General features: G+C 43.6%; 1 protein-coding gene across 5 annotated transcripts in view; it reads left to right on the top strand.

Annotated features, from left to right (window-relative positions):
- Positions 1-26,254, top strand: part of LOC132870992 (zinc finger protein 883-like) — a 120,726-nt gene that overhangs the window by 41,199 nt on the left and 53,273 nt on the right. The window contains exons 2-5 of one of the 5 annotated variants that reach the window (XM_060905085.1): positions 3,702-3,763; positions 4,408-4,460; positions 7,391-7,562; positions 14,074-14,345. In XM_060905085.1, the coding sequence (XP_060761068.1) occupies positions 7,403-7,562; positions 14,074-14,345 (432 nt within the window). In that variant the 5' untranslated portion in view covers positions 3,702-3,763; positions 4,408-4,460; positions 7,391-7,402. Of the gene's footprint in view, positions 1-3,701; positions 3,764-4,407; positions 4,461-7,390; positions 7,563-14,073; positions 14,346-26,254 lie in introns of those variants that run through there. The other 4 variants (XM_060905083.1, XM_060905084.1, XM_060905088.1 and 1 more) reach the window with 4 other exon arrangements.

Below are 26,254 nucleotides of genomic sequence, written 5' to 3'. Positions count from 1 at the left end.
GCACCCCCTCCAACCTCACCATTCAAGAAAGGAGGGCTCTTACATTGCTTCAAAGAGACCGGAACATCACCATCCTTCCTGCTGACAAAGGGAGATGTACAGTCAGTGCGTTTACATGCACATCCAAATCGAGCTACTGTCGGTAATCGTGTTGGTACACTTCCGGTTGTTGTCATGAAGAAGAGCTATTCAAGAGTATAAACAAAGTTATCAGTTCCGTGTTCACAAGAAGTGTTCCTAATAAAATGGCCAGTAAGTTGAAGTTGATCTGTAATGGTGAACATATTAACTGTTAGCCTGCTAACATGCTAATAACTTACCAACTAACTGGAAATAGGTGCGTACATGACCAGACAAGTGTTCCTAATAAAGTGGCAGCTAAGGTGAAGTGTCATGCCGACCGAGGCTGTTGTGTTTCCCGCTTGTGGTCTCGTCACTTCCGGAAGGGGCAGTGCTGAAGTAAGTAGCTCGACTACATAGCTCGATAGGGTTTACATGCATTAAGTAGCTCGGCTACAATCACATAATCTAGGTCGCGTAGCTCGATTACGAGAAATCCAGTTCAGTTCGATTTCAGCCGGGCTAAGGTGTTTCCATGGCATTTAGAACTTCGATTTCAGTCGAGCTACAGCAGAAATTCGATTTTCTCTATGTGCATGTAAACGCACTGACTGTTGCTAAACACAGCAGACTACCACTCCAGGATGACCAGTCTCCTCAGCGACACTACCATCTATGAAACCTTGAGGCGGGACCCACCCCACCAGTTGTTACAAAAAGAAAGTTGTTAGCTGCCTGCAACAACTAGAAAAAGACCAAGCCATCAACCGATATCTGTACTACAGATTGTATCCTGGGGAAGCCGTTCCTCTCGTATACAGACTCCCCAAGATTTACAAGGAAGGAGCTCCACTCAGACCTATCATCAGCAGTATAAACTCTGTTACTTACAACATTGCCAAACACCTAGCCACCATCCTGGCTCCTCTCATTGGGAATATGCCACATCACGTCAAAAACTCCCAAGATTTTGCTACTAAAGTTGCAAACCTCAAACTAGACTCAGATGAAACCATGGTTTCCTACGATGTCACTTCTCTGTTCACCTGTATTCCCACCACAGAAGCAGTTGAATCTGTTAGAAAACGACTCCTTCGAGACAGCACCTTATTGGATAGAACGGACCTCACCACGGACCAGATTTGCACCCTGCTTGACCTTTGCCTGACTACCACTTATTTCCAGTTTAATGAAAGTTTCTACAGACAGAAGCATGGATGCGCCGTGGGCTCACCGGTATCCCCTAATGTGGCCAATCTTTACATGGAGGAAGTGGAACATAAAGCTTTGACCACTTTTTCAGGAGTTGCTCCCAGCCACTGGTTCAGATATGTGGATGACACCTGGGTTAAAATCAAAACCCATGAGGTGGAACCCTTCTCTAAGCACATCAATGCAGTGGATATTAACATCAACTTCACTCGGGAGGACGTCAGTGGGGAATAATCTAGCCTTCTTGGATTGTGATGTACACATTAGACAAGACAGAAGCCTGAGCATCGAAGTCTACCAGAAACCCACACACACAGACCAGTACCTACTCTTTGACTCTCACCACCCACTGGAACACAAATTGGGGGTCATTAGGACCTTGCAACACAGGGCTCAGAATATCCCTACAACGATAGAGGGAAAATAGAAGGAGCAGAATCACATCAAGAAAGCACTTCAGAACTGCGGGTATCCCAACTGGTCTTTCCTCAAGAGCAGAAAAAGGAACAGAACGGACAAAGAGGATAACAGGAACAAACGCAAGAACATTGTCATTCCCTACATTTCTGGTCTATCTGAGAAACTCGGGAGGATCTTCTACAAACACAACATTCTGGTACATTTTAGACCCAGTAACACACTGAAGCAGAAACTGGTCCACCCTAAGGACAGAATACCCAGACACAAACAGGACAACGTAGTGTATGCCATTCAGTGCAGTGAGGAATGCACGGACTCATATATTGGGGTGACAACCGCTTCACAGGCGCATGACTCAACACAGGAGAGCCAGTTCCTCAGGCCAGGACTCTGCTGTCTACCTTCATCTTAACAACAAAGGACACTCATTTCAGGATTGCAACGTACGCATTTTAGCCAGAGAGGATCGTTGGTATGAGTGAGGAGTTAAAGAAGCCATTTTTGTCAACCTGGAACGGCCATCACTGAACAGAGGTGGGGGTCTGAGACATTATTTATCAGCCACCTACAATGCAGTCCTTGGCACACTTCCCAGACAACTGAATGCACACCAAAACCCAGCTGTTTTCAGTCACTACGTTTACAAGCACATAGAGAGAATCGAATTTCTGCCGTTGTTCGACTGAAATCGAAGTTCAAAATGCCATGTATACACCTTAATTCGGCTGAAATTGAACCGAACTTGATTTCTCGGAATCGAGCTACATGACCTAGTTTATGCGATTTCTGCCGAGCTACTTTGTGCATGTATACCCTATCAAGCTAGTTGTCGAGCTACTTCCGGAAGTGACGAGTGACGAGACCACAAGCGGGAAACACAACAGCCTCGGTCGGCATGACAATAGTAGTAGCGAGCAGCAGAAGAGGTCAGGAGGAACAAACGAAGAAGAGAAAATGGCGATGTAGAGCTCTCTGAAGTGTGGGTGGAGCACAGAGGACGGCAGGACAAAGCTTCTGGTACTAATAGGCTTTTTATTGTCAGACTTTTCAGTTTAACAGCCTACTTTTATTCTTGAGAGAAAAAAAAACACACACACCCACGCACGCACGCACTGTGTTCTAGTCCCGGGATGAGCTGTCCCCTCTGCTCTCCCTCTGCCTCCTTAAATAGGGCGCGGTTACTGGGAAGACACACAAACACAGGTTAATTACCGTCAGGTGTACCGTCGTTCTGCCACTCACCTTCCCTGGCTCCGCCCTCCTGTCACAGACCGGTGCTTGACCATGCCCCCACTGCCACAGGCAAGCAGAAACGTGCACTTCTGGAGCAATGAGGAGACAGAGTTCATGCTCATTCAGCTTAAGGAGTTGAATATATTAAAATTCATGGACGGGAGAAAAACGCGCAGTGGAGAACACGGAACTGATAACTTTGTTTACACTCTTGAATAGCTCTTCATGACGACAACCGGAAGTGTACCAACACGATGGGGCGTGTAGCGCCACCTGTGGCTCGGGTGCACAATGCACCTCACACAATAGCCCGATTTCATTGTGTGCATGTAGGGTTGGATTTCTCTGGCACCCTGCTGGGACCTTCAGCTCGATTACCGACAGCAGCTCGATTTGGATGTGCATGTAAACGTAGTCAGTGACTCACAGGAGGACAGAGAGAATCAGCATTCCATTGATCACCCTAACGGGCAATCCACTGATCATCCTAACGACTCTCGAGGCCGTTCACAACCAGCCCCCAGTGACCCACACCAACAGGATGACTCTATGACACCTTAGATGAGCTTTTCATCCATGAGAGGATAAATACCTGATACTCCCTACCAGTCAGACAGAACTGAAGAAGCCTTTCGGATGAGAGGTGAAACGTCTTCAAGAATCTTCAAGCAAGTCCAGTTGCTCTCTTTTACCACTCACAGTTTACCATGACCTGGATGACTGAGAATCTTCACAGACAAGTACTGTCTTATCATTCAGTTTCCCATTGCATTTAGGAGGAAATTAAACAACCTGCCCTCCTCATCTTCACCTGCATGATGGACCAATGATAAATGGGGTAAGATGTGGTTTTTTTTAGGACTGTTTTTGATTTTAGTGTTTAAATTTGCTTGCTGCTATACTGTATCTCTACAATGGTTGAGTACGTTGCACAATTTTATTTTTAACATGAGGCTTTTAAACATGCTTTTTTACATGTATAATTTATTTTTTTATCTTTTATTGTTTTTTTTATATTTTGTGGTGCAGGAATTGTTTGCTTGTTTTTATATCCTTGGGATATGGATGTGTATTTTATTTTGTTTGTGTGCCTTTGTGTGTGTAGTTATGTGTATATGCTACTTGGACACCTCAATTTCCCTCGGGATTATTAAAGTATATCTATCTATCTATCTATCTATCTATCTATCTATCTATCTATGGAATAATTCGCAATGTAAATGATGTACATTTTACTATTTGAGACACAAAAGCATGTCTTTCCATTCATTGAATGTACTTACCACTAGTTTTTTCATATATGTGTGTCTATATAAAATGTGTGTGTGTGTGTGTGTGTGTGTGTAAGATATATATATATATATATATATATAATATATGTGTGTGTGTAGATAAAACGCATGTATATGTATGTACAGCCACATACAAAAAAAGTTCTAAGCCTCCATACTCTTCCATGCTTTCATCTGTTTTGCGGTGTAGAAGGATGTCTGCAACACCAGATAGTTCAAGATGTCGGGGAACTCGACTGAAGGGTAGTTTTCGAGATCATATGACCTCCTCCTTTCCCAGACTGTTGGGGTCTATTCCATTGCACATAGCAATCTTCTGGGTATATCTAAAGCAAGCAGTGGCTTCTAGATTACGGGCATACTCTGATAAGCTATCACAAGTTGTTTGCACTATGGCAGCCATTTTGGTTTGCTTGACCACCAGGTGTTTTACTGGAAGTGAGATCGCAAAGAAAAGTCATGTGACTGAAACCCAAGAACACTCAGTCATCTTACTGACCTGTTGCCAATTAACCAAATTAGTTTTGTTAGCATTACGTAACTTTTTCAGTCCCAACTTTTCTGAAATGTGTTGCTGACATCAAATTCAAAATGAGCATATATTTTTCAAAAAACAATGCAATTTCTGTTTCAACATTTGATATGCTGTCTTTGTACTATTTTCAATGAAATACAGGGTTTCCATGAATTGCAAATCTTCGCATTCTGTTTTTATTTGTTTTACACAGTGTCACACCTTTTTTGCAGTTGGGGTTGTAATTAGCTGAACTGACTGAGTAGACTTTTTTTTTTGGCTACATATGTTCATATAAAGAACTTCATACGTATTGAATTTTTGTTCAGATTTTTGTATGATGACTAGATTATCATTATAAATAACTGTGACACCTTCTCCTCAACCAGTTGGATGAGGCTGATGCATATAGCTGAGGATGAAGTGTATAGCTTCATTTAAATGCTCCATACTCATTTGGTTTGATCCACATTTCCATTAAACATAGTACATTAAACTCCTGATCCGTAATAATTCCATTAACAATTCGTCTCATGCTGCAGTGCTACACTGGTAGTGTTGCAGTTAAATTATTACTTGTGGTAATTAATGACTACTTAACTACATAAGATCAAAAGAAAACATTAGCAGTCTTGTTTTAAACATCACTATAAGATTGTTTATAATATATAGTCATATAATATGAACAATTCAATTTCAGCAAAAACATTAATAAAAAACATATTTAATTTGATAACTTTAAATCATGCAGTGTCTCTGAGTTAGTGCACTTGTGGGTCTGAAATGGAACTGAATAAGTAAACGTCTCTCTACACTGTGAGCAGTGAAACGGCTTCTCCCCTGTGTGAATGGACTGGTGTATTTCGAGATGACTCTGCATCGCAAAACTCTCTCCACATTGTGAGCAATGATGTGTGTTGGAGCCAGTATTAACCCTTTGTGTTAGTGTGTGTGCACCCTCTACAGGCCTGGAGGATATTGTGTCCAGTGGGATGATAAATACCTGGCCAGGAAAAGCTAGTATCTCACTGGTCTGTGACAGCTTGCGACAAATTGCAAACGTCATTCGTGAAAGAGTTTCTAAAGTGTCTTGAAACATTTGTGGGGCTTCTCAATTTCCTCGCATGAGTCGCAAAGTGTCGCTCCTTCGTCGCTGAAATTTTGAACATGTTAAAAAAATTAGTGCGACAAAATTTCTCTCAAAATAGCTGCAAATGCATCGCTGGTGTCACAAAGCCGTCGTGAACCCTTCTCAAGTCAGTTTCCTTGAGGCTTCCTCTACTTCCCTGCCTGCCGAGGGAAAGCCAGGCTGCGACAGCCTGCGACTAGTTGGGGAGACAACAATTGCGGTAAAATATGCGAATATCAATTCAGTGTGATTCCAAGTGAAAATTGTTGCTAATTCGCATATTTTATCGCAACTGTTGTGTCTCCAATTAGTTGCGGGCTGTTGCAGCCCAGTGAGATACTACCCAAAGGACCAGGTGTGGCTGATTGGAGACAACAGCTTTTTATGTCTGTCTCCTGCTGTGAAAAAAACAAGAAGAAAGAAAGCACAACTTTATTCATCATACACTTGTGAAATTCCTCTCTGCATTTAACCCATCTGAAGCAGTGAACACACACCTGCGCGCGCACACATACCCAGAGCAGTGGGCAGCCATGCGAACAGTGCCTGGGGAGCAGTTGGGAGTTAGGTGCCTCGCTCAAGGGCACCTCAGCCCAAGGCCATCCCATGTTAACCTCTCCGTATGTCTTTGAACTGTGGGGGAAACTGGAGCACCCGGAGGAAACCCATGCAGACATGGGGAGAACATGCAAACTGCACACAGAAAGGCCCCTGCCGGCCGCTGGGCTCGATCCCAGAACCTTCTTGCTGTGAAGCGACAGTGCTAACCACTTACACCACCGTACCGCCCAAACTGTGCTCCAGTTTACCATCTTGTAGGGGTGTACTGGTATTTGTACCAGACCAATTGCAGTACGATGCAGATGTGTACCAAATGCAATCTTTAAACAGTAATTAACTTAAATTTAACTGTAATGCATAACATGAATTCAATACGTTTGAAGTTCTTCATACTAACTGTCCAGGTTGTTGTGTTATGCCGAGATAATCGTTCTAAATAACCGCGACACTGCCTCTTCTGCCAGTTAGGTGAGGGTGGTGTATATAGTAACTGTAACCAGGAGGACTAGTTTCATTTAATGCATGGTTTGATCCATGTTTCTCTTAAACACAGTACATTAAACTTCTGATCAGTAATAAGTTCATTAACAATTAGTGCTTTAAATGCAAGAGATCTCATATTTGGTAGTCCTACCTTTAGATCAAAGGTGCTGGCAGTGGCTGTACAGTCAATATGATGCAATTTTATATTATCTAGATTACTAGAACAACCTCTGAGTATTACTACTAGTTTTTCGTTTAGCTTGGGAAACACAGTCTCTGTATAGTGGACCCTGAGTGATGACTCTGTGCAGCTAGCAGACAGTCAGTTTAGCCTGTTCGTCTACTCCCTGGCCTTGGCTCTGGATTGTCACAGATTAACTAGGCCTCTACTAAGAATATGAGCTATGCTGTGAGAAATGAGAGCAGCACCTTCCCGAGTGGGATGAATACCGTCCCGCCCTAACAGATTTGTTGTTTGATCTTTAGCTGTGTGAGGACATGAAAACCGAGATATCCACGGATGGAGGGACATCAGAAGTCCGTGTGAAGAAAGAGGAGACGCTGGAGCTGAAAATCTACAACCATGGAGACGACCTTGATAATCCACCTGAAGGTCTCTCTGTTAAAGTGGAAGATCCTGACAATAAAGACTACCTCAGTAAGACATCAGGCCACTCTGGTGCTCAGTAACACTCACTGTTTATTCTACCCTCCACACTATCTGGTGCACTAAAAGTGCAATACAGTACATTTGGGATGTAGCCTCAGTCTCTGATAATTTAATCAACAAATTGAACTTGATATTTTTATTGATTTAAAGTATGAACCTTGTTTATAGAGTGTAAAATATCATAGCAAGGACTGAGAGAAACTAAATATTTTATTTATTTATTTAGAATAGAATGCCTTTATTGTCGTTGCACAAATGTACAACGAAATTTAGTTAGTCATAGGAGAGCAAAGCCACTGCATACATGTGTGCCACCACTCTTGGGCACTTCAGGCCAAGGCCATCCCATTTTAACCTAACTGCATGTCTTTGAACCGTGAGGGAAGCCGGAGCACCTGGAGGAAACCCACGCAGACATGGGAGAACATACAAACTCCACACAGAAAGGTCCCCCGGTGTTTTTTAGGTTTTTGTTGCGATTACATTGCGGGAGGAAGTGAAAGTTGCGAGAAATTGTTGCAATTTTCTCTTTTTGTGATTAAAATTGAGTGATATGTTAAATATTAAGTTATTACTGAAAAACTATTGATTAAAAAAACAAAGACACTGAGAAATGGTCCTATAAAACAACTTTACCAATATAAAAGATTACTAGGACTACAAAAATGCAGAAAAATAGGCTTTACTTATCCAAATGCACCTGTTGGTTCAAAAGTTAAAGTGCATAGAACCTCACAGCACAACATGAAGTTACCTTAAAATATAATATAAATGCCTCAGCTTTCATGTAAGAAAAAAAACCTATTAATACTAGTTCTGTGTGCAGGCAGTCTCTCCTGAAGACTAAATTAAACAATAATTATAAACTAATAAAATAAATGGCTCAGGCTTCATAGAAGAAAAAAAAAACAATTGGAACAGAATCTCACAGTATGATGCTGAAGCTGCCTAAACAATGGAAAATAAAATACCATTTTGGCAAAAATGTTGGCATCCATTAATTTCTTGTATTAAGTAAAAAATAATGTAAAGTGCACACAGTCCTTCACTGTAAACATAACACTTTCAGCAACACCATAGAGAACTTAAGCCTATATAAACACTGACTCCAAATTCAAAAAGAAATGCCTCAGCCTTCATATAAGAAAAACACTATTAATACTAGTGCTGTGTGCAGGCAGTCTCTCCTGAGACTTGCACATGCTGCTTCTCTTGAACATATACACGGAAGTAAGGCGGAAGGTAGTTTGTCGACGTCACCTCAAGACGACACCAACGATTGTTCAAATTTGCGGGAAAGTTGCGGTGATTGGATATAATTGCAACACCGCCCTGAATTCATGGAGATTGGTTGAATTTGCGTTGATGTTGCAAATCGCAACATCGCGAAATCCTGGAGGGTCTGTCCAGGGAGCTCTCTTTGCTCTCCTCCTTTTCTATCCTCCACTGTCACTGCAACACACACACACAAAACATTAATTGACAATAGGTGTAATGACTTTGCCACTCACCTTCATTGGCCCCGCCCTCCATTCACAATCTGACACTTGGCCATGTCCTCACTGCCACATACCCCTGTCCAACTCACTGGAGCCGTCCAGACTGCAGCGTACTCTCCCCCCCCCCCCCCCCCCCCAATGAGACAGGAATTCTGGCACCGCCATCTGCACCCCGGCCTGTGAACCACCTCAAATTTAAACGGCTGGAGGGCGAGATACTGACAGGTGATCTGCGCACTGGCATCCTTCATGTGGTGGAGCCACTGGAGGGGTATGTGGTCCGAACAGAGGGTGAAAGGGTGCCCCAGCCGGTAATATCGGAGAGTGAGGACCGCACACTTGATGGCCAAGCACTCCTTTTCGATGGTGCTGGACTTAATTTCATGCATTGAGATTTTGCGGCTGATGTACAGCACGGGATGTTCCTCGCTCTCCATCTTCTGGGACAAAACGGCCCCCAGCCTTCTGTCTGACGCATCCATCTGCAAAATAAAGGAGTGAGAGAAGTTAGGGGAGTGTAGAAGTGCCCTCCCCCAAAAAAAAAACACACAGTGCAGCTTTTACCTTTAGTGAAAACCTCTTGACTGCTCCATCCACTGGACTGGATCTGGTGCTCCGTTTTTAATGAGATCAGTCATTGGGCTGGTGACATCTGAATAATTGGGTATGAATTATAATAGTAGCCAGCCAGCCCCAGGAACTGTATCACCCCCTTTTTGGTCTTGGGGTTTCGGGCAGGCTGCAGTCTTGTCAATTTGGGGACGCATCTGCCCATGACCCAAGTGGAAACCCAGATACTGTACTTCCACCCGCCCAATTGCACACTTTTTCAGGTTAGCTGATGCAGAGGGAGCATGGGGGCAGAGCATCTTGTCCATGAGTTGCTGGAATCTAGCAGGTGCCCCAAATAACCCAAAAGGAAATGTGACAAATTGGTGTAATCCAGACAGTGTAGAAAAGTCTGTTTTCTCTCAGGATAGAGGAGTCAAGGGGGTCTGCCAATATCCTTTTGTTAAATCAAGTGTCGAATAAACGCGAGCGGCACCTAATCGATGAAGCAACTCACTGCGAGGCATTGGGTATGTGTCAAATTTAGACACCGCGTTGACTTTTCTGTAGTCCGCAAAGAACCAGACTGACCCATCGGTCTTGGGACCCAGGATCACTGGGCTGCTCCAGTCACTGTGCGTCTCCTTGATTAAGCCCATTTTGAGCATGGCCTTGAGTTCTTTCCGAACCACCTGTTGGGTTTTTTTTTTTGTTTTTTTGTTTTTCTTTTGTTTTGAGGCAAGCGGTAAGGGTGGCTACACACCACCCCGGGGGCGTTTCAGTGTGGCGTTTTATGAGGTGGGTGCAGCTGGGAAGGGGGTGATGACACATCGGAAAATTCCTTTTGCAACTTGGCAACCTCCGTGAGTTGAGCCGGTGTGAGAGGTGGTCTCCACAAGGGACCGGAGCGGTTTGAGTCGTTATTTTTGTTTTTACCTCTGGCCCCAGCTCTGCCTTCTCTGGAGCTACCAATGCCAATGCAACAAGGACCTCCTTGTTCCAACGTTTTAACAGGTTGAGGTGGTATATTTGCAGTGCCCCGCCCCTATCCGCTTGCCTCACCTCCTATTCGATGTCCCTGGCTCGCTGTGTGACCTCAAAGGGCCTTTGCCACTTGGCAATTTGGAGCTCGATGTGGGTAATAACACAAGTACCTTGTCTCCCGGTATGAACTCTCTAAGGCATGTGCCCCTGTCGTACAGCCGGACATGATGTTCTTGTGCCTGCCGTAAATTCCCTTGGGTTAAGTGTGTGAGGATGTGGAGTTTTGTGCACCGGTTGAAAATATATTGAATTTCGTTTTTATTAGGTGAAGGTCCCTCCTCCCAATTTTCTTGCAGCACGTCCAAAATGCCATGTGGCTTATGCCCATATAATAATTCAAATGGTGAAAATCCCGTGGAGACTTGCAGGACCTCTCATACTGCAAATAACAGTGGCTCGAGCCATTTATCCCAATTATGTGCATCTTCACTTACAAATTTGAGAATTAAGTTTTTGAGTATCTGGTTGAATCGTTCCACTAAGCCATTTGTTTGTGGGTGATGGACGCTGATGCGGATAGATTTAATTCCCAATAACCCATACAGTTCGTGTAGTGTGCGTGATGTAAATGTAGTGCCTCGGTCAGTCAGGATTTCTTTCGGAATCCAGACTCCGGAGATAACATGGAGGAGTGCCTCTGCAATACTGCATGCTGAAATATTGCAGAGAGGCACGATTGACGCATGACGCAGAGTCTCATCTTGTGACTGCTCTAATGAGAAATCCTCGAGGGAATCCCAGAGAGATGGAGGAGGGGCAAGCTGCTCCTCACTCCTCTTATCGCCCTGATGCAGTGCTGAAGTAGATGGCTCTGTGACTGCTTCCCCAGTCAGTGCCACACCAGGATCTCCCCGTGATGTACTATCACAGGACCCACCCTTTTACTATGTGTTCCATTAAGCCTTTGAATCTCTACCAATCAGTTCCCAAAATCAGTGGGTGGGTGAGACGAGGATTAACCGCCACCTTTCTTCAATGCTTTTCTCCCCTAAATAGAATGTGGACAGACACTAATGAGTAGTTGTGAATATCCCTGTGCACACAGAACCTTCACCACTTGCCCAATGCCTCACCTTGCATCAACCTTTGTTTGATTGAGGTCTGATTACTGCCGGAATCCACCAACGCGTGATTTGTACTGTATCCCCATGAACACTTACCGGTATACGATACGCTCAGGCCCGGTGGTCTCTGGCGTGTTGGGGATTCGGACCACAGCTCCCACCTCCATTGCAGAGCACTGACTCTGGAGATGTCTGGGCCCCCTGCAGTGCCAGCACACTAGCCCAGGCTTCCCCTCTGCACCGGTGTTATGGGCATCACTCACGTCGGGGGGGGGGGGGACCGACATGGAAAGGGAAGATGGGCCTCTGCCTCCACCTCCTCATTTGGGGAAGGGGAGAGGAGAGAGAGAAAAAGGGAAGAGGTGACGCATCCGCCTGCTGTCGGAACTGCCTCCAGATGATCCTTCGCCAGCTCGCTGGCTTGATCCACTGGACCCATTTGGCCATTCCTTTCGGAAGTTGCACAATGAACTGTTCCAGCGTCAACAGGTCGGTGAGCCCCTCGGCGTCGCAGTCATCTGCCCTCTACCACCACCGGCAGACATCCCGGAGCTGTTGGCCAAATGCAAATGGCCGGCCGACCTCCTCTCATGTCAGTGTCGGGAAGCACTGGCAATGTTCCGGGGAGCGGCCAACATACTGCTGGATGCCTCACTTCATGTCGGCTTATACGAGTAGGCTGTTGGCGGCGAGCTGTGCCTCTCCAATCAGTAGCAGATGTAGGCACGCCATGTGCTACTTGACTAGTCACCCTCATGCTTTGACCACTTGCTCAAAGAGTGCTATAAAAGCTTCGAGATTGTCATGAGGGTGATGTAGGGAGGGTATGCTGTGGTGGCGGTAGAGGACCCCACCGATGCGAGCAAGTGCCAGAACGCCTGGTGATCTTCCTGCTGGGCCAGCATCAAGACTTTGAAGCGTTGTTCTTGCTTCTTCCGTGGAGTGATCACTGCTTGATGCTGGTTCTGCTGGGCAGTAGCGAGGGCATGGATGAGATTTTTGAATGGCAGGGATTCCATGTGGTGGTTCCTTTCCGTACTCCTGGGCTTCAGTACCACTGTAAAAAGTCCCTGATGTGGGTGGAGTACAGAAGCACGGCAGGTGGGAGATATTCTCACACACTTATTTTGGCTTTTCAGCTTCACACTCGCTCGATTTTTAGGACACACACACGCGCAGTCGTGTTCTGGTCCAGGGAGCTCTCTTCTCTTTGCTCTTCCCCTCCTTTTCTATCCTCCATCATCACTGCAACGCATGCACGTGCGCACGTACACACACACACAACATTATTTGACAACAGGTATATTGACTTTGCCACTCACTTTCCCCAGCCCCGCCCTCCATTCACAAGCTGACACTTGGCCACACCCCCGCTGCCATACTCCTCTTTTCCAAATGCAGCCCATGCTGCGTCACAGGATAACAAAACACACCTGGAGGAAAGTGCTATGTGCTCTCTTCCCCACATGCATGAGCTCGCAGAAGACCCCAACCGGCTGTGATGTAATAGGGGCCAAAGAGTATGCCCTTCAGCATGACCATGGAATGGGATGTTCAATAAGCACATATGGGTGTGAGAGACAGGAGTCCAGATATTTGTATATGGATTTAGGGGCATCAGTGGCACAACTCCAGGGTCTTGGATTCAATTCTAAGCTCGGGTTGCTGTTTGTGTGAAGTTTTTCAAGTTCTCACCCATGCTGACGGGGGTTCCTCTGGGTCCACTGGTTTCTTCTTCAGCAAATAGGTTATGCTTAAATTGCCACCAAGTGATTTTTTTTTTTATTAAGTCTGAATCCGAGATGTATGGCATTGGGGAAAAATGCCTAGATCTAGAAATGCCAGAATTGTCAGCAAGCTCAAATAGAGAGGTGCGTTGGACTATTTATTTTTGCTTACTTACTGTGTGGACAGTTCATTTTGTTTGTACCTGCATGTGATTTCATAACAAATTTGGGATATTCTGTTTCCCAGAAGATAAGCAAACAAGTAACCAAATTTAAAATGAGCATGAGCCTGACCAGGCAAGTCCTAAGAATACTGCAAATACATCATACAGTGCCACAGTCATGTTAATGAACACTGTTTTATTTTGCCCTGCAAGCTTCATACCTGACCACTTGTTTACTCCCACAAGGAAGTAATAAAATTCGTATTCGTGTACCTTGTTATCCTGTGTGATCTCAGTCCTGATGGACACCTCTCGTCTCAACTGTTCAGTAAACCTTACTGGCAAGCTTTCTTTGAATAATCTTTATACAGTACTAACATACTGTATATGGTCTAAGATATACACACACATTTGGGCTTCATTTCTTCCTGTTGTGTTTTCTCTACTCCCAGACTGCGAAGTTTGCAAATCCTTCTTCCTCAACAAATGTGAGATTCATGGACCGCCCCTCTTCATCCCAGATACTTTTATTCCCATGGGAGTCCCTGACAGAGCCAGACAAACTCTTCCTCCTGGGCTAGAAATCCGGAAGTCCAGTATCCCTGATGCAGGCCTGGGAGTGTTTAATAAGGAGGGTACTGTTCCAGTAGGTGCACACTTCGGACCCTACCAGGGAGAGTTGGTAAACGGAGAGGAAGCCGGGAACAGTGGAGACTCCTTGGTTGTGAGTTTGTCATCAATTTATTATAAAGATTTATATATTTTTAAGTAACAAAATATGATGACTAGATAAAGGTATCTCCAATTAATATCAGTTTCTTCTGGTCAGTGTTGTGTGGAGTAGTGGTGTAAATCACAATGCGATCCTACATCCGTTTTTTTCGTCAGTGTGGTGGAAATTCACCTGTTAATAATAAAGCTACTAGTAACACCTGAATAATGCTCAAGCAAATATTTCTTTATTGTATAATTTATCCCTCTGGGGTTGAGAGCTCCATCGGCAAAGCTCGACAGGTTTAGAATGAATAGATCATGTATTTAGATAAATATCTTTGAATTTTTTATCGTACAAGCATGACAAACATATTGACAAACTTTAAGTATAAAGGAGAAATGTGGCAAACTTAGATCATCAAAAAAAACCTTGAGGCTCACCTTCAAGAAATCCACATGGACAGCTGACACTGCGAACAGATCATCCTCCCACCTGACATGCTACCAATACCTTTCCTTGGACATCAGCCCTCCCAAGTGGAGTGAGGTGGTAACAACTGTACATCGGTCAAGAGCTGCATCATCCCCTGGGCCCAACAGAGTACCATACAGGCTTTACAAGAATGCTCCAGATGTTTTACAGTTCCTGTGGAGACTGATGAGGGTGGTTGTGGCAGAAACAAGCAATACCCACAGCCTGGAGGAGGGCAGGGGGTGTCCTAATTCCAAAGCGAAAGGATTCTGTTATCAACCAGTTTTGCCACATCAGTCTTTTGAACATTGAAGGGAAGGTTTTCTTCAGCATTTTGGCTCACAGGCTGACAGCCTACCTTGAGAAGAACTACTACTATATCGACATGTCTGTTTAGAAGGCGGGGATCTCAGGCTTCTCTGGGTGTTTGGAGCATGCAAACATGATCTGGCATCAAATCCAAGCCACCAAAAAAGATGGAAGAGACCTCCATGTTGTGTTCCTGGACCTCGCCACTGCCTTTGGCTTAGTTCCTCACAATCTCCTTTGGTCTGCTTTCAGTTACTTCAGTGTCCCAGAGCCCATCACAGCCCTAGTCAAATCCTATTTCCAGGACATACAGCTTTGCCTTACAACTGATGAATTCACTACAGCATGGCAGTGTCTGGAAATTGGCCTCATGGCAGGATGCACCATCTCCTTGCTAGCTTTCACCATGACCATGGAGGTCATCATCCGGGCCTTTTGGTGCGTGGTAGGAGGAGAGCAGCTCAAACCTGGTCTCCGACTCCCTCCTATTAGGGCATACATGGATGATATGACCATACTTACAACAAGCAAGCCCTGCACTAGGCGACTACTGAAGAAGCTCCAAGAGAACATTGAGTGGGCTAGAATGAAAATAAATCCAAGCAAGTCCAGGAGCATATCAGTCGTCAGAGGGAAGCTGTTTGAGCAATGCTTTTACATTGGTGAGGAGCCCATACCAACGGTGGCAGAGAAACCTGTTAAGAGTCTTGGACGCTGGTACGACACAACCCTCAAAGATGCAGACCAGATTAGGTAGGATACCATCAGTGGCCTGGAGAGCATTGACAGGTCCTTTCTACTGGGCAGGTTGAAGCTCTGGTGCTTTCAGCTCTGTCTCCTCCCCTGGCTGTTGTGGCCCTTGACCATCTATGAGATCCCACTCTCCAAGGTTGAAAAACTGGAGAGGCTGGTTAGTTCATTTGCGAAAAAATGGCTTGGTCTCCCCAGGCACATTACCAGCACAGGCCTGTATGTGAAAGGTATTCTTGAACTTCCAGTATCCACTCTAACAGAGGAATACAAGTGCTCCAAAGTTAGGCTGGAAAGGCACTGGGATGATTATAGTGCTCTTCCATGATAGTGGGACTGTGTGTGTGTGTCAAGCAGAGTCTGAAATAGATGCACCCAGCTATGGCCCTCCCCCTAAGACCATCTGGGTCAGGTGCTTTATGAGGGTTTACTCTGGCAAGACAGCCAGCTATCTCTTCCTCAGTAAAAATAACTGCATGCCAATCAGGGCTGCATATATAGTCAGACCTGACCCCAGATGTAGTTGTCAAACCTACTATAAAACCAATTTAATTCATTTGCAAAAGAAGCACCAGTGAGAAGGCTATATTGCTTCCTGACTTGTCTACCCATCATATTGTTAAGACTACTCCATGCTTTACGGGTGTCCCCTGTAACAAACTGTCTCTCCATTTTATCTCTATGATGTTGCTTAGATTTTTTTTAATAATCCCTCTCAGTTCTCGTCTCTTCTCTTTAAACAGTGTCATTTCCTTGAGCAAAAGTAATCCTTTTCTCATCAAGACATCTCTTCATTTCATGTGAGACCCAAGCCTTGTTATTAGGGCATATTTTCACAGTTTTTGTTGTAACAACATGCTCACAGAACATAAGATGTTATTGTCTCTGTTAGCATTTGCACAAGTATTAAAGAAAATGTCCTAGTCCGTATCCTCATAGCAGTCTCGCCTTACAAATATCAGACCATAGAGCTACTTCTCTGACAGTAGGGTTCTCCTGTTTAAGTTTGGCTTTATTCTTGGGCAGCAAATGTATAACATTATGGTCTGACTTACTCAGAGGTGGGCGGGACACTGCCTTGTACGCATCGGGTATGTTGCCAAAACACTGGTCTAGAGTCTGAGAAAGTCGTGTAAGACAGTCTATGTACTGCTGTAGAGTAGGCAAGTGTTCAGAGAGATTGCAGTTGTTAAAATCCCCAAGAATGAAGATAGGTTGGTCCACAGAGTGCAAGAGTGCGTTGTTGAAACTCTCACTTATCCAACTCACAGCTTCATCATATTTAGGTCCCGGTATGTATGTCAGGATGACCGTGAGCTGCCCGAATTCCCTCGGCAGGTAAAAAGGCCTGAATGATACCAAGAGAAGTTCATAATCGGAGGTGCAAACCTTCTCGTGAATACACATTTGGGTTGCCCATTTACTATCCACAAATATATACATGCCCCCGCCAATCGATTTGTTTGATTTATGTTTGTCCCGGTTGGCTCTGATAGTGATGTATCCAGGAAGCGCAACTTCAGTCTCGTTTTTGAGCCATGTCTCTGTAAGACAAATTAGGTTGCTCCGCTTGAAGTCATTCTCGACTTTTGCCCTAGCCATCAGTTCATACATTTTATTATTAAGCGAGCACACATTTGATAGCGTTATCACAGCTAGAGGGAAACATGAACCCTGCCTTCTGAGCCTGGCTCGAATGCCCCCTCTTGAACCCCTCTTCTTCAGCTTCTTTGATTTAAGTTTAGGTTTCCGTACAATTTCGGGGTAGTCGTGCGTTAATCTGAAATCCAGACAAACTATTTTGGTCACTTGAGGTGATTTCTGTTCAGTCTTAGGGATGTATCAAGCACAAAAACTTAAATCTGCTCCATTGATTTGGACAGTTAACTGGTCATCAAAAAATTTGTCTTATTGTTTTGGGACTCTTGCAGTAATTGATCACCTCTGGCCAGTATTTCTGATGGGCATTCATCTTGGAGTAAAATAAAACATCTCCTCGAACCATGTTATGTACAAGACCACAGGGTATCACATGAGAAGTCAACCAGTCCCTGTCCCAGTCCACCATCCCACCCTGCCTGACGTCCTCTCCCATAGTTGCATTGCCAAAAAAGGACCATCAGTAGCAGCCTGAATGACCACTGTCCAGTGGCACTTACTCCTGTCATCATGAAGGACTTTGAGAAACTTGACCTGTCTTCAATGTGGTTCATTTTTGCTCTGTTTTTGGTTGTTCAAATCATTAAAATAGAGAAATAGAAAAAGGTATTACCGTCTACCCACCATCAACAAAACTGTGAACAAAGAGAAGCAAATGCTTTGTTGTTCATGAACAACAAAGAAACGCGTGGTTAAAGACAATACGACAAGAGGCGCCAAGCCTGAAAACCCCAGAGAAATTCGTGATTGAATTTAAAATGTATTTTAAAAAAGTAGAAAGTCGGAAGTGAGTATGGAAGAGTTTGCTTAAGAATCTTTTATTTTTTCTGCTCGCATTTGAGTTAGCTTCTTCATGAAAGTGTCTGATTTAAGTCGAGTTTATTTGTATAGCGCTTTTAACAATAAACTTTGTCGCAAAGCAGCTTTACAGAATTTGAACAACTTTAAAATATGAGCTAATTTTATCCCTAATCTATCCCCAATGAGCAAGCCTGTGGCAACGGTGGCAGGAAAAACTCCCTCAGACGACATGAGGAAGAAACCTCGAGAGGAACCAGACTGAAAAAAGGGAATCCATCCTCATTTGGGCAACAACAGACAACATGACTAACAGTCCTAACATAAAGTCAGCTTCGTTGATGCTTTCAACTCCCCACCGATGGAAACCTGAGCGCAAAACTGTTCACGACAACTGCAGTCCCAAAGTCAGCAAGTCAACTGCAGTTGCCAGCCACAAAAGCACCACTGCAAAAGTCCAGAGCGTTCTCCAGGCGCGACCCCCAACTATCCACATGGGGCCGCCCTCCACAGGAGCAATGCAATGAGACTCCAACCAGACACGGCACCAGGATGGATCAGGCAGGTCCGAGGAGCAGAAGAGGTCAGCAGCTCGATCCCAGGACCGACATGTAACTCAGAGGAACAGATTTGGGGGAGGGGGGAGAGAGAGAGAGAAAAAACATAGGTTGTTAGGTATGCCCAATGTCACCTGAATAAATAGGAACAGTATACATATTGCACTGAGTATAAGCAGAGACTCTGGCAACTAACTATGACAGCATAACTAAAAGGGGAGAGCCAGAAGGTAACACAGGCATGAGGGAGCCCCAGGACATAAAGCAGCCAGCCACTACACCATCAACAAACTTGAGTGAGCAAGTGAGTGGGGAATGACAGCATCCATACATCCCAGTTTACCAAAACACTCTATGTCTGAGGACCCTCCAGATCTACACCTTTACCTCATAAACACCATTAACAAAAGGCTTGACTAAACAGATATGTTTTCAGCCTAGACTTAAACGCTGAGACTGTGTCTGATTCCCGAACATTACTTGGAAGGCTGTTCCATAACTGTGGGGCTTTGGAAGAAAAGGCTCTGCCCCCTGATGTAGCCTTCACTATACCCTCGTATACCAGCAGATAGCCTACACCTTTTGATCTAAGTAGGCGTGGTGGGTCATAGAGGACCAGAAGTTCACTCAGGTACTGTGATGCGAGACCATTCAGTGCTTTAAAGGTCAATAGTAGTATTTTATAATCAATAGGAAATTTGGTTGGGAGCCAATGCAGTGTGGATAAGACGGGTGATGTGGTCATATTTTCTAGTTCTAGTAAGGACTCTTGCTGCTGCATTTTGAACTAACTGGAGCTTGTTTATGCACTTATTGGAACATCCAGACAGTAAGGCATTACAATAATCCAACCTGGAGGTAACGAAAGCATGAACTAGTTTTTCCGTGTCATGTAGTGACATTTAAATTTCTTATCTTAGCAATATTTCTGAGATGAAAGAAAGCTATCCGGGTGATGTTATCAATGTGAGTTTCGAATGAAAGACTGGGGTCAATAATCACTCCGAGGTCTTTTTACTGCTGCACGTGAAGAAACAGAAAAGCCATTCAGAGTTACTGTGTAATCAGAGAACTTACTTCTAGCTGCATGTGGTCCAAGTACAAGTACTTCAGTCTTGTCAGAGTTAAGCAGAAGGACGTTAATAAGCATCCAGTGTCTAATGTCCTTTACACATTCCTCAATTCAATTAAGCTGGTGTCTCTCATCAGGTTTTGCAGAAACATACAACTGTGTGTCATCAGCATAACGGTGGAAACTAATACAGTGTTTACTAATAATATCACCCAGAGGTAACATATATAAAGAAAAAAACAGTGGACCCAAGACAGAACCTTGTGGAACACCAAACTTTACCTCAGTATGTCTAGAAATATCACCATTTATATCAACATACTGATAGCGATCAGTTAAATAAGAGCTGAGCCAGGTGAGGGCCGTTCCCTTAACTCCCACAACATTTTCTAGTCAATCCAGAAGAATGGAATGATCAATGGTATCAAATGCTGCACTAAGGTCAAGCAACACAAGCAGCGAGACACAGCCCTGATCAGATGCCAACAGTAGGTCGTTTACTACTTTAACCAGAGCTGTCTCTGTGCTATGATGAGGTCTAAATCCTAACTGATACATTTCATGGATTGTATTCCTATGTAAATGAGCATAACTGCGGTGCCACAGTTTTTTCAAGGATCTTGGAGATAAAGGGGAGGTTTGATATTGGCTGATAATTGGACAGCTGACAGGGATCAAGGTCAGGTTTTTTTAATCAGGGGTTTGATAACTGCTAGTTTAAAGGATTTGGGTACATAGCCAATTGTAAAAGAAGAATTTATTATTTTTAGAAGCGATTCAATTACTTCAGGTATTATCTGTTTGAATAGTTGTGTAGGTAAGGGATCTAGTACACAAGTTGAGGCTTTTGATGCCGAGATTAATGAAAGTAATTCAGTTTCTCTACAGGGAGTAAAACATTCTAATTGATGATCTGATAGTTATATTGTAAACTACAGGGTGACTTACATTGTCTGCCCTTAAATTAGTAGTTTGAATTTTTTGTCGGATATTCTCAATTTTGTCATTAAAAAAATTCATGAAATCGTTGCTACTACAGGTGTGCATGTGTCTATAGTGGACTTATTCCTGGTTAATTTTGCTACAGTATTAAATAGGAATCTAGGATTATTTTTGTTATCATCTATTAGGGAGGAGAGAAATGTTGATCTAGCAGCACTAAGAGCTTTTCTATACTTCAGGAAGCTCTCCTTCCACGCTAATTTGAACACTACCAATTTTGTTTGACGCCATTTACGTTCCAATTTTCGAGTGGTCTGTTTTAATGTGCGAGTGTCATTATATCAGAGTGCTAATTTTTTGGCTCTGACCATTTTCCTTTTATGAGGACCTACATTAAAGTATTGGCGGCGATTTCAGTTGCCTGATCAAGTTCTCCAGGGGGCTGACAGTGACCCAATCAAAGTTGATAACTCTGGGAGATCATTTATCATTCTCTCTGCAGTAGTAGACGTGAATGTATGTTTAATACAGTAGTGTGGTGAGGTGCGTATATTATTACTCAGACATAGTTTGAATGAGATGAGATAATTATTTGAGAACTTCAGACTGTGGAAGTGTGACTATATTTTCTACGTTTCACCCGAATGTTAGTATTAGATCTAAAATGAATCTAAAATAGACACAATTGCTGTTTTCAAAGGGTCTTCTGGGTTATCGAAGTGCATATTAAAATCTCCGACAACTAAAGCTTTGTCTAAGGAAATAACCAGATCTGAGATAAAACCTGCAAATTCAGAAAGAAACTCCAAATATGATTCCAAAAAAGTTGACAAAGTACAAATTGTAAATAAAAACGGAATGCAATAATTTACAAATATCAAAAACTCATTGTATTCACAATAGAACATAGACAACATATCAAATATCGAAAGTGAGACATTTTGAAATTTCATGCCAAATATTGGCTCATTTGAAATTTCATGACAGCAACACATCTCAAAAAAGTTGGGACGGGGCAGTAAGAGGCTGGAAAAGTTAAAGGTACAAACAAGGAACAGCTGGAGGACCAAATTGCAACTCATTCGGTCAATTGGCAATAGGTCATTAACATGACTGGGTATAAAAAGAGCATCTTGGAGTGGCAGAGGCTCTCAGAAGTAAAGATGGGAAGAGGATCACCAATCCCCCTAATTCTGCGCCGACAAATAGTGGAGCAATATCAGAAAGGAGTTCGACAGTGTAAAATTGCAAAGAGTTTGAACATACAGTGGGGCAAAAAAGTATTTAGTCAGCCACCAATTGTGCAAGTTCTCCCACTTAAAAAGATGAGAGAAGCCTGTAATTTTCATCATAGATACACTTCAACTATGAGAGGCAGAATGGGGGGAAAGAATCCAGGAAATCACATTGTAGGATTTTTAATGAATTAATTGGTAAATTCCTCGGTAAAATAAGTATTTGGTCACCTACAAACAAGCAAGATTTCTGGCTCTCACAGACCTGTAACAACAACTTTAAGAGGCTCCTCTGTCCTCCACTCGTTACCTGTATTAATGGCACCTGTTTGAACTCGTTATCAGTATAAAAGACACCTGTCCACAACCTCAAACAGTCACACTCCAAACTCCACTATGGCCAAGACCAAAGAGCTGTCAAAGGCACCAGAAACAAAATTGTAGACCTGCACCAGGCTGGGAAGACTGAATCTGCAATAGGTAAGCAGCTTGGTGTGAAGAAATCAACTGTGGGAGCAGTTATTAGAAAATGGAAGACATACAAGACCACTGATAATCTCCCTCGATCTGGGGCTCCACGCAAGATCTCACCCCGTGGGGTCAAAATGATCACATGAACGGTGAGCAAAAATCCCAGAACCACACGGGGGGACCTAGTAAATGACCTGCAGAGAGCTGGGATCAAAGTAACAAAGGCTACCATCAGTAACACACTACGCCGCCAGGGACTCAAATCTTGCAGTGCCAGACATGTCCCCCTGCTTAAGCCAGTACATGTCCAGGCCCGTATGAAGTTTGCTAGAGAGCATTTGGATGATCCAGAAGAGGATTGGGAGAATGTCATATGGTCAAATGAAACCAAAATAGAACTTTTTGGTAAAAACTCAACTTGTCATGTTTGGAGGAGAAAGAATGCTGAGTTGCATCCAAAGAACACCATACCTATTGTGAAGCATGGGGGTGGAAACATCATGCTTTGGGGCTGTTTTTCTGCAAAGGGACCAGGACAACTGATCCGTGTAAAGGAAAGAATGAATGGGGCCATGTATCGTGAGATTTTGAGTGAAAACCTTCCATCAGCAAGGGCATTGAAGATGAAACGTGGCTGGGTCTTTCAGCCTGACAATGATCCCAAACACACCGCCTGGGCAACGAAGGAGTGGCTTCGTAAGAAGCATTTCAAAGTCCTGGAGTGGCCTAGCCAGTCTCCAGATCTCAACCCCATAGAAAATCTTTGGAGGGAGTTGAAAGTCTGTGTTGCCCAGCGACATCCCCAAAACATCACTGCTCTAGAGGAGATCTGCATGGAGGAATGGGCCAAAATACCAGCAACAGTGTGTGAAAACCTTGTGAAGACTTACAGAAAACGTTTGACCTCTGTCATTGCCAATAAAGGGTATATAACAAAGTATAGAGATTAACTTTTGTTATTGACCAAATACTAATTTTCCACCATAATTTGCAAATAAATTCTTTAAAAATCAGACAATGTGATTTTCTGGATTTTTTTTTCTCATTTTGTCTCTCATAGTTGAGGTATACCTATGATGAAAATTACAGGCGCCTCTCATCTTTTTAAGTGGGAGAACTTGCACAATTGGTGACTGACTAAATACTTTTTTGCCCCACTGTATCATCTACAGTGCATAATATAATCAAAAGATTCAGAGAATCTGGAAGAATCTCTGTGCGTAAGGGTCAAGGCCGGAAAACCATACTGGGTGCCCGTGATCTTCGGGCCCTTAGACGGCACTGCATCACATACAGGCATGCTTCTGTATTGGAAATTACAAAATGGGCTCAGGAATATTTCCAGAGAACATTATCTGTGAACACAATTCACCGTGCCATCCGCCGTTGCCAGCTAAAACTCTATACTTCAAAGAAGAAGCCGTATCTAAACATGATCCAGAAGTGCAGACGTCTTCTCTGGGCCAAGGCTCATTTAAAATGGACTGTGGCAAAGTGGAAAACTGTTCTGTGGTCAGTCGAATCAAAATGTGAAATTCTTTATGGAAATCAGGGACGCTGTGTCATTCAGACTAAAGAGGAGAAGGACGACCCAAGTTATCAGCACTCAGTTCAGAAGCCTGCATCTCTGATGGTATGGGGTTGCATTAGTGCGTGTGGCATGGGCAGCTTACACATCTGGAAAGACACCATCAATGCTGAAAGGTATATCCAGGTTCTAGAGCAACATATGCTCCCATCCAGATGACGTCTCTTTCAGGGAAGACCTTGCATTTTCCAACATGACAATGCCAAACCACATACTGCATCGCTTACAGCAACATGGCTGCGTAGAAGAAGGGTCCGGGTACTAAACTGGCCAGTCCAGATCTTTCACCCATAGAAAACATTTGGCGCATCATGAAACGGAAGATATGACAAAAAAAGACCTAAGACAGTTGAGCAACTAGAATCCTACATTAGACAAGAATGGGTTAACATTCCTATCCCTAAACTTGAGCAACTTGTCTCCTCAGTCCCCAGACGTTTACAGACTGTTGTAAAGAGAAAAGGGGATGTCTGACAGTGGTAAACATGACCTTGTCCCAACTTTTTTGAGATGTGCAGGGCTCGACATTAACGGTTGTCCGCTCGTCCTGGACAAGTGATCCTTTATGTCGGACAAGTTCATCGTCTCAGTTACTTGTCCGATCGGACAATTGCCAAAATATGCTGATATTTGGGTTACATATCAAATTTATCAGTTTATTCACATGATTTCCGAAGCATCTCACTCAGCATTTTGTTTTGATGAATCGCCGGATGTTTCTCTTCGGAAAGAGCGATGTGCACATGTGCAATATTCCGCTTGCAAAACCAGCCAATACCACTTCGTGTATTTGAGCTGAAAAGTAAACGGTCATTTATCAGACCCTCCAGGATTTCGCGATGTTGCGATTTGCAACATCAACGCAAATTCAGCCAATCCCCATGAATTCAGGGCGGTGTTGCAATTATATCCAATCATGGCAACTTTCCCGCAAATTTGACCAGTCGTTGGTGTTGTCTTGAGGTGACATCGACAAACTACCTTCCGCCTTACTTCCGTGTATACGTTCAAGAGAAGTAGCATGTGCGAGTCAGTGTTTATATAGGCTTAAATTCTGTTACTGAAAGTGTGTTATGTTTTCAGTGAAGGACTGTGTGCACTTGATTTTTTTTACTTAATACAAGAAATTAATGGCTGCCAACGTTTTTTGCCAAAATGGTATTTTATTTTCCATTGTTTAGGCAGCTTCAGCATCATACTTAGAGATTCTGTTCAAATTGTTTTTTTTTTCTTCTATGAAGTCTGAACCATTTATTTTATTATTTTATAATTATTGTTTAATTTAGGGCGGCACGGTGGTGTAGTGGTTAGCGCTGTCGCCTCACAGCAAGAAGGTCCTGGGTTCGAGCCCTGGGGCCGGCGAGGGCCTTTCTGTGCGGAGTTTGCATGTTCTCCCCGTGTCCGCGTGGGTTTCCTCCGGGTGCTCCGGTTTCCCCCACAGTCCAAAGACATGCAGCTTAGGTTAACTGGTGACTCTAAATTGACCGTAGGTGTGAGTGTGAATGGTTGTCTGTGTCTATGTGTCAGCCCTGTGATGACCTGGCGACTTGTCCAGGGTGTACCCCGCCTTTTGCCCATAGTCAGCTGGGATAGGCTCCAGCTTGCCTGCGACCCTGTAGAAGGATAAAGCGGCTTGAGATAATGAGATGAGAATGAGTGTTTAATTTAGTCTTCAGGAGAGACTGCCTGCACACAGTACTAGTATTAGTAGTTTTTTTTACTTGCATGAAAGCTGAGGCATTTATATTATATTTTAAGGTAACTTCATGTTGTGCTGTGAGGTTCTATGCACTTTAACTTTTGAACCAACAGGTGCATTTTGATAAGTAAAGGCTATTTTTCTGCATTTTTGTAGTCCTGGTAATCTTTTATTTACATTGGTAAAGTTGTTTATAGGACCATTTCTCAGTGTCTGTTTTTTTTAATCAATAGTTTTTCAGTAATAACTTAATATTTAACATATCACTCAATTTTAATCACAAAAAGAGAAAATCGCAACAATTTCTCGCAACTTTCACTTCCGCCAGCAATGTAATTGCAACAAAAACCTAAAAAACACCGCAACT

The sequence above is a fragment of the Neoarius graeffei genome, chromosome 22 (genome assembly GCF_027579695.1).
Source record: "Neoarius graeffei isolate fNeoGra1 chromosome 22, fNeoGra1.pri, whole genome shotgun sequence".
Taxonomy (NCBI): Eukaryota; Metazoa; Chordata; class Actinopteri; order Siluriformes; family Ariidae; genus Neoarius; species Neoarius graeffei.
The sequence above is the reverse complement of the archived record's forward strand: the minus strand, read 5'-3'. Positions and strand labels throughout refer to the sequence as shown.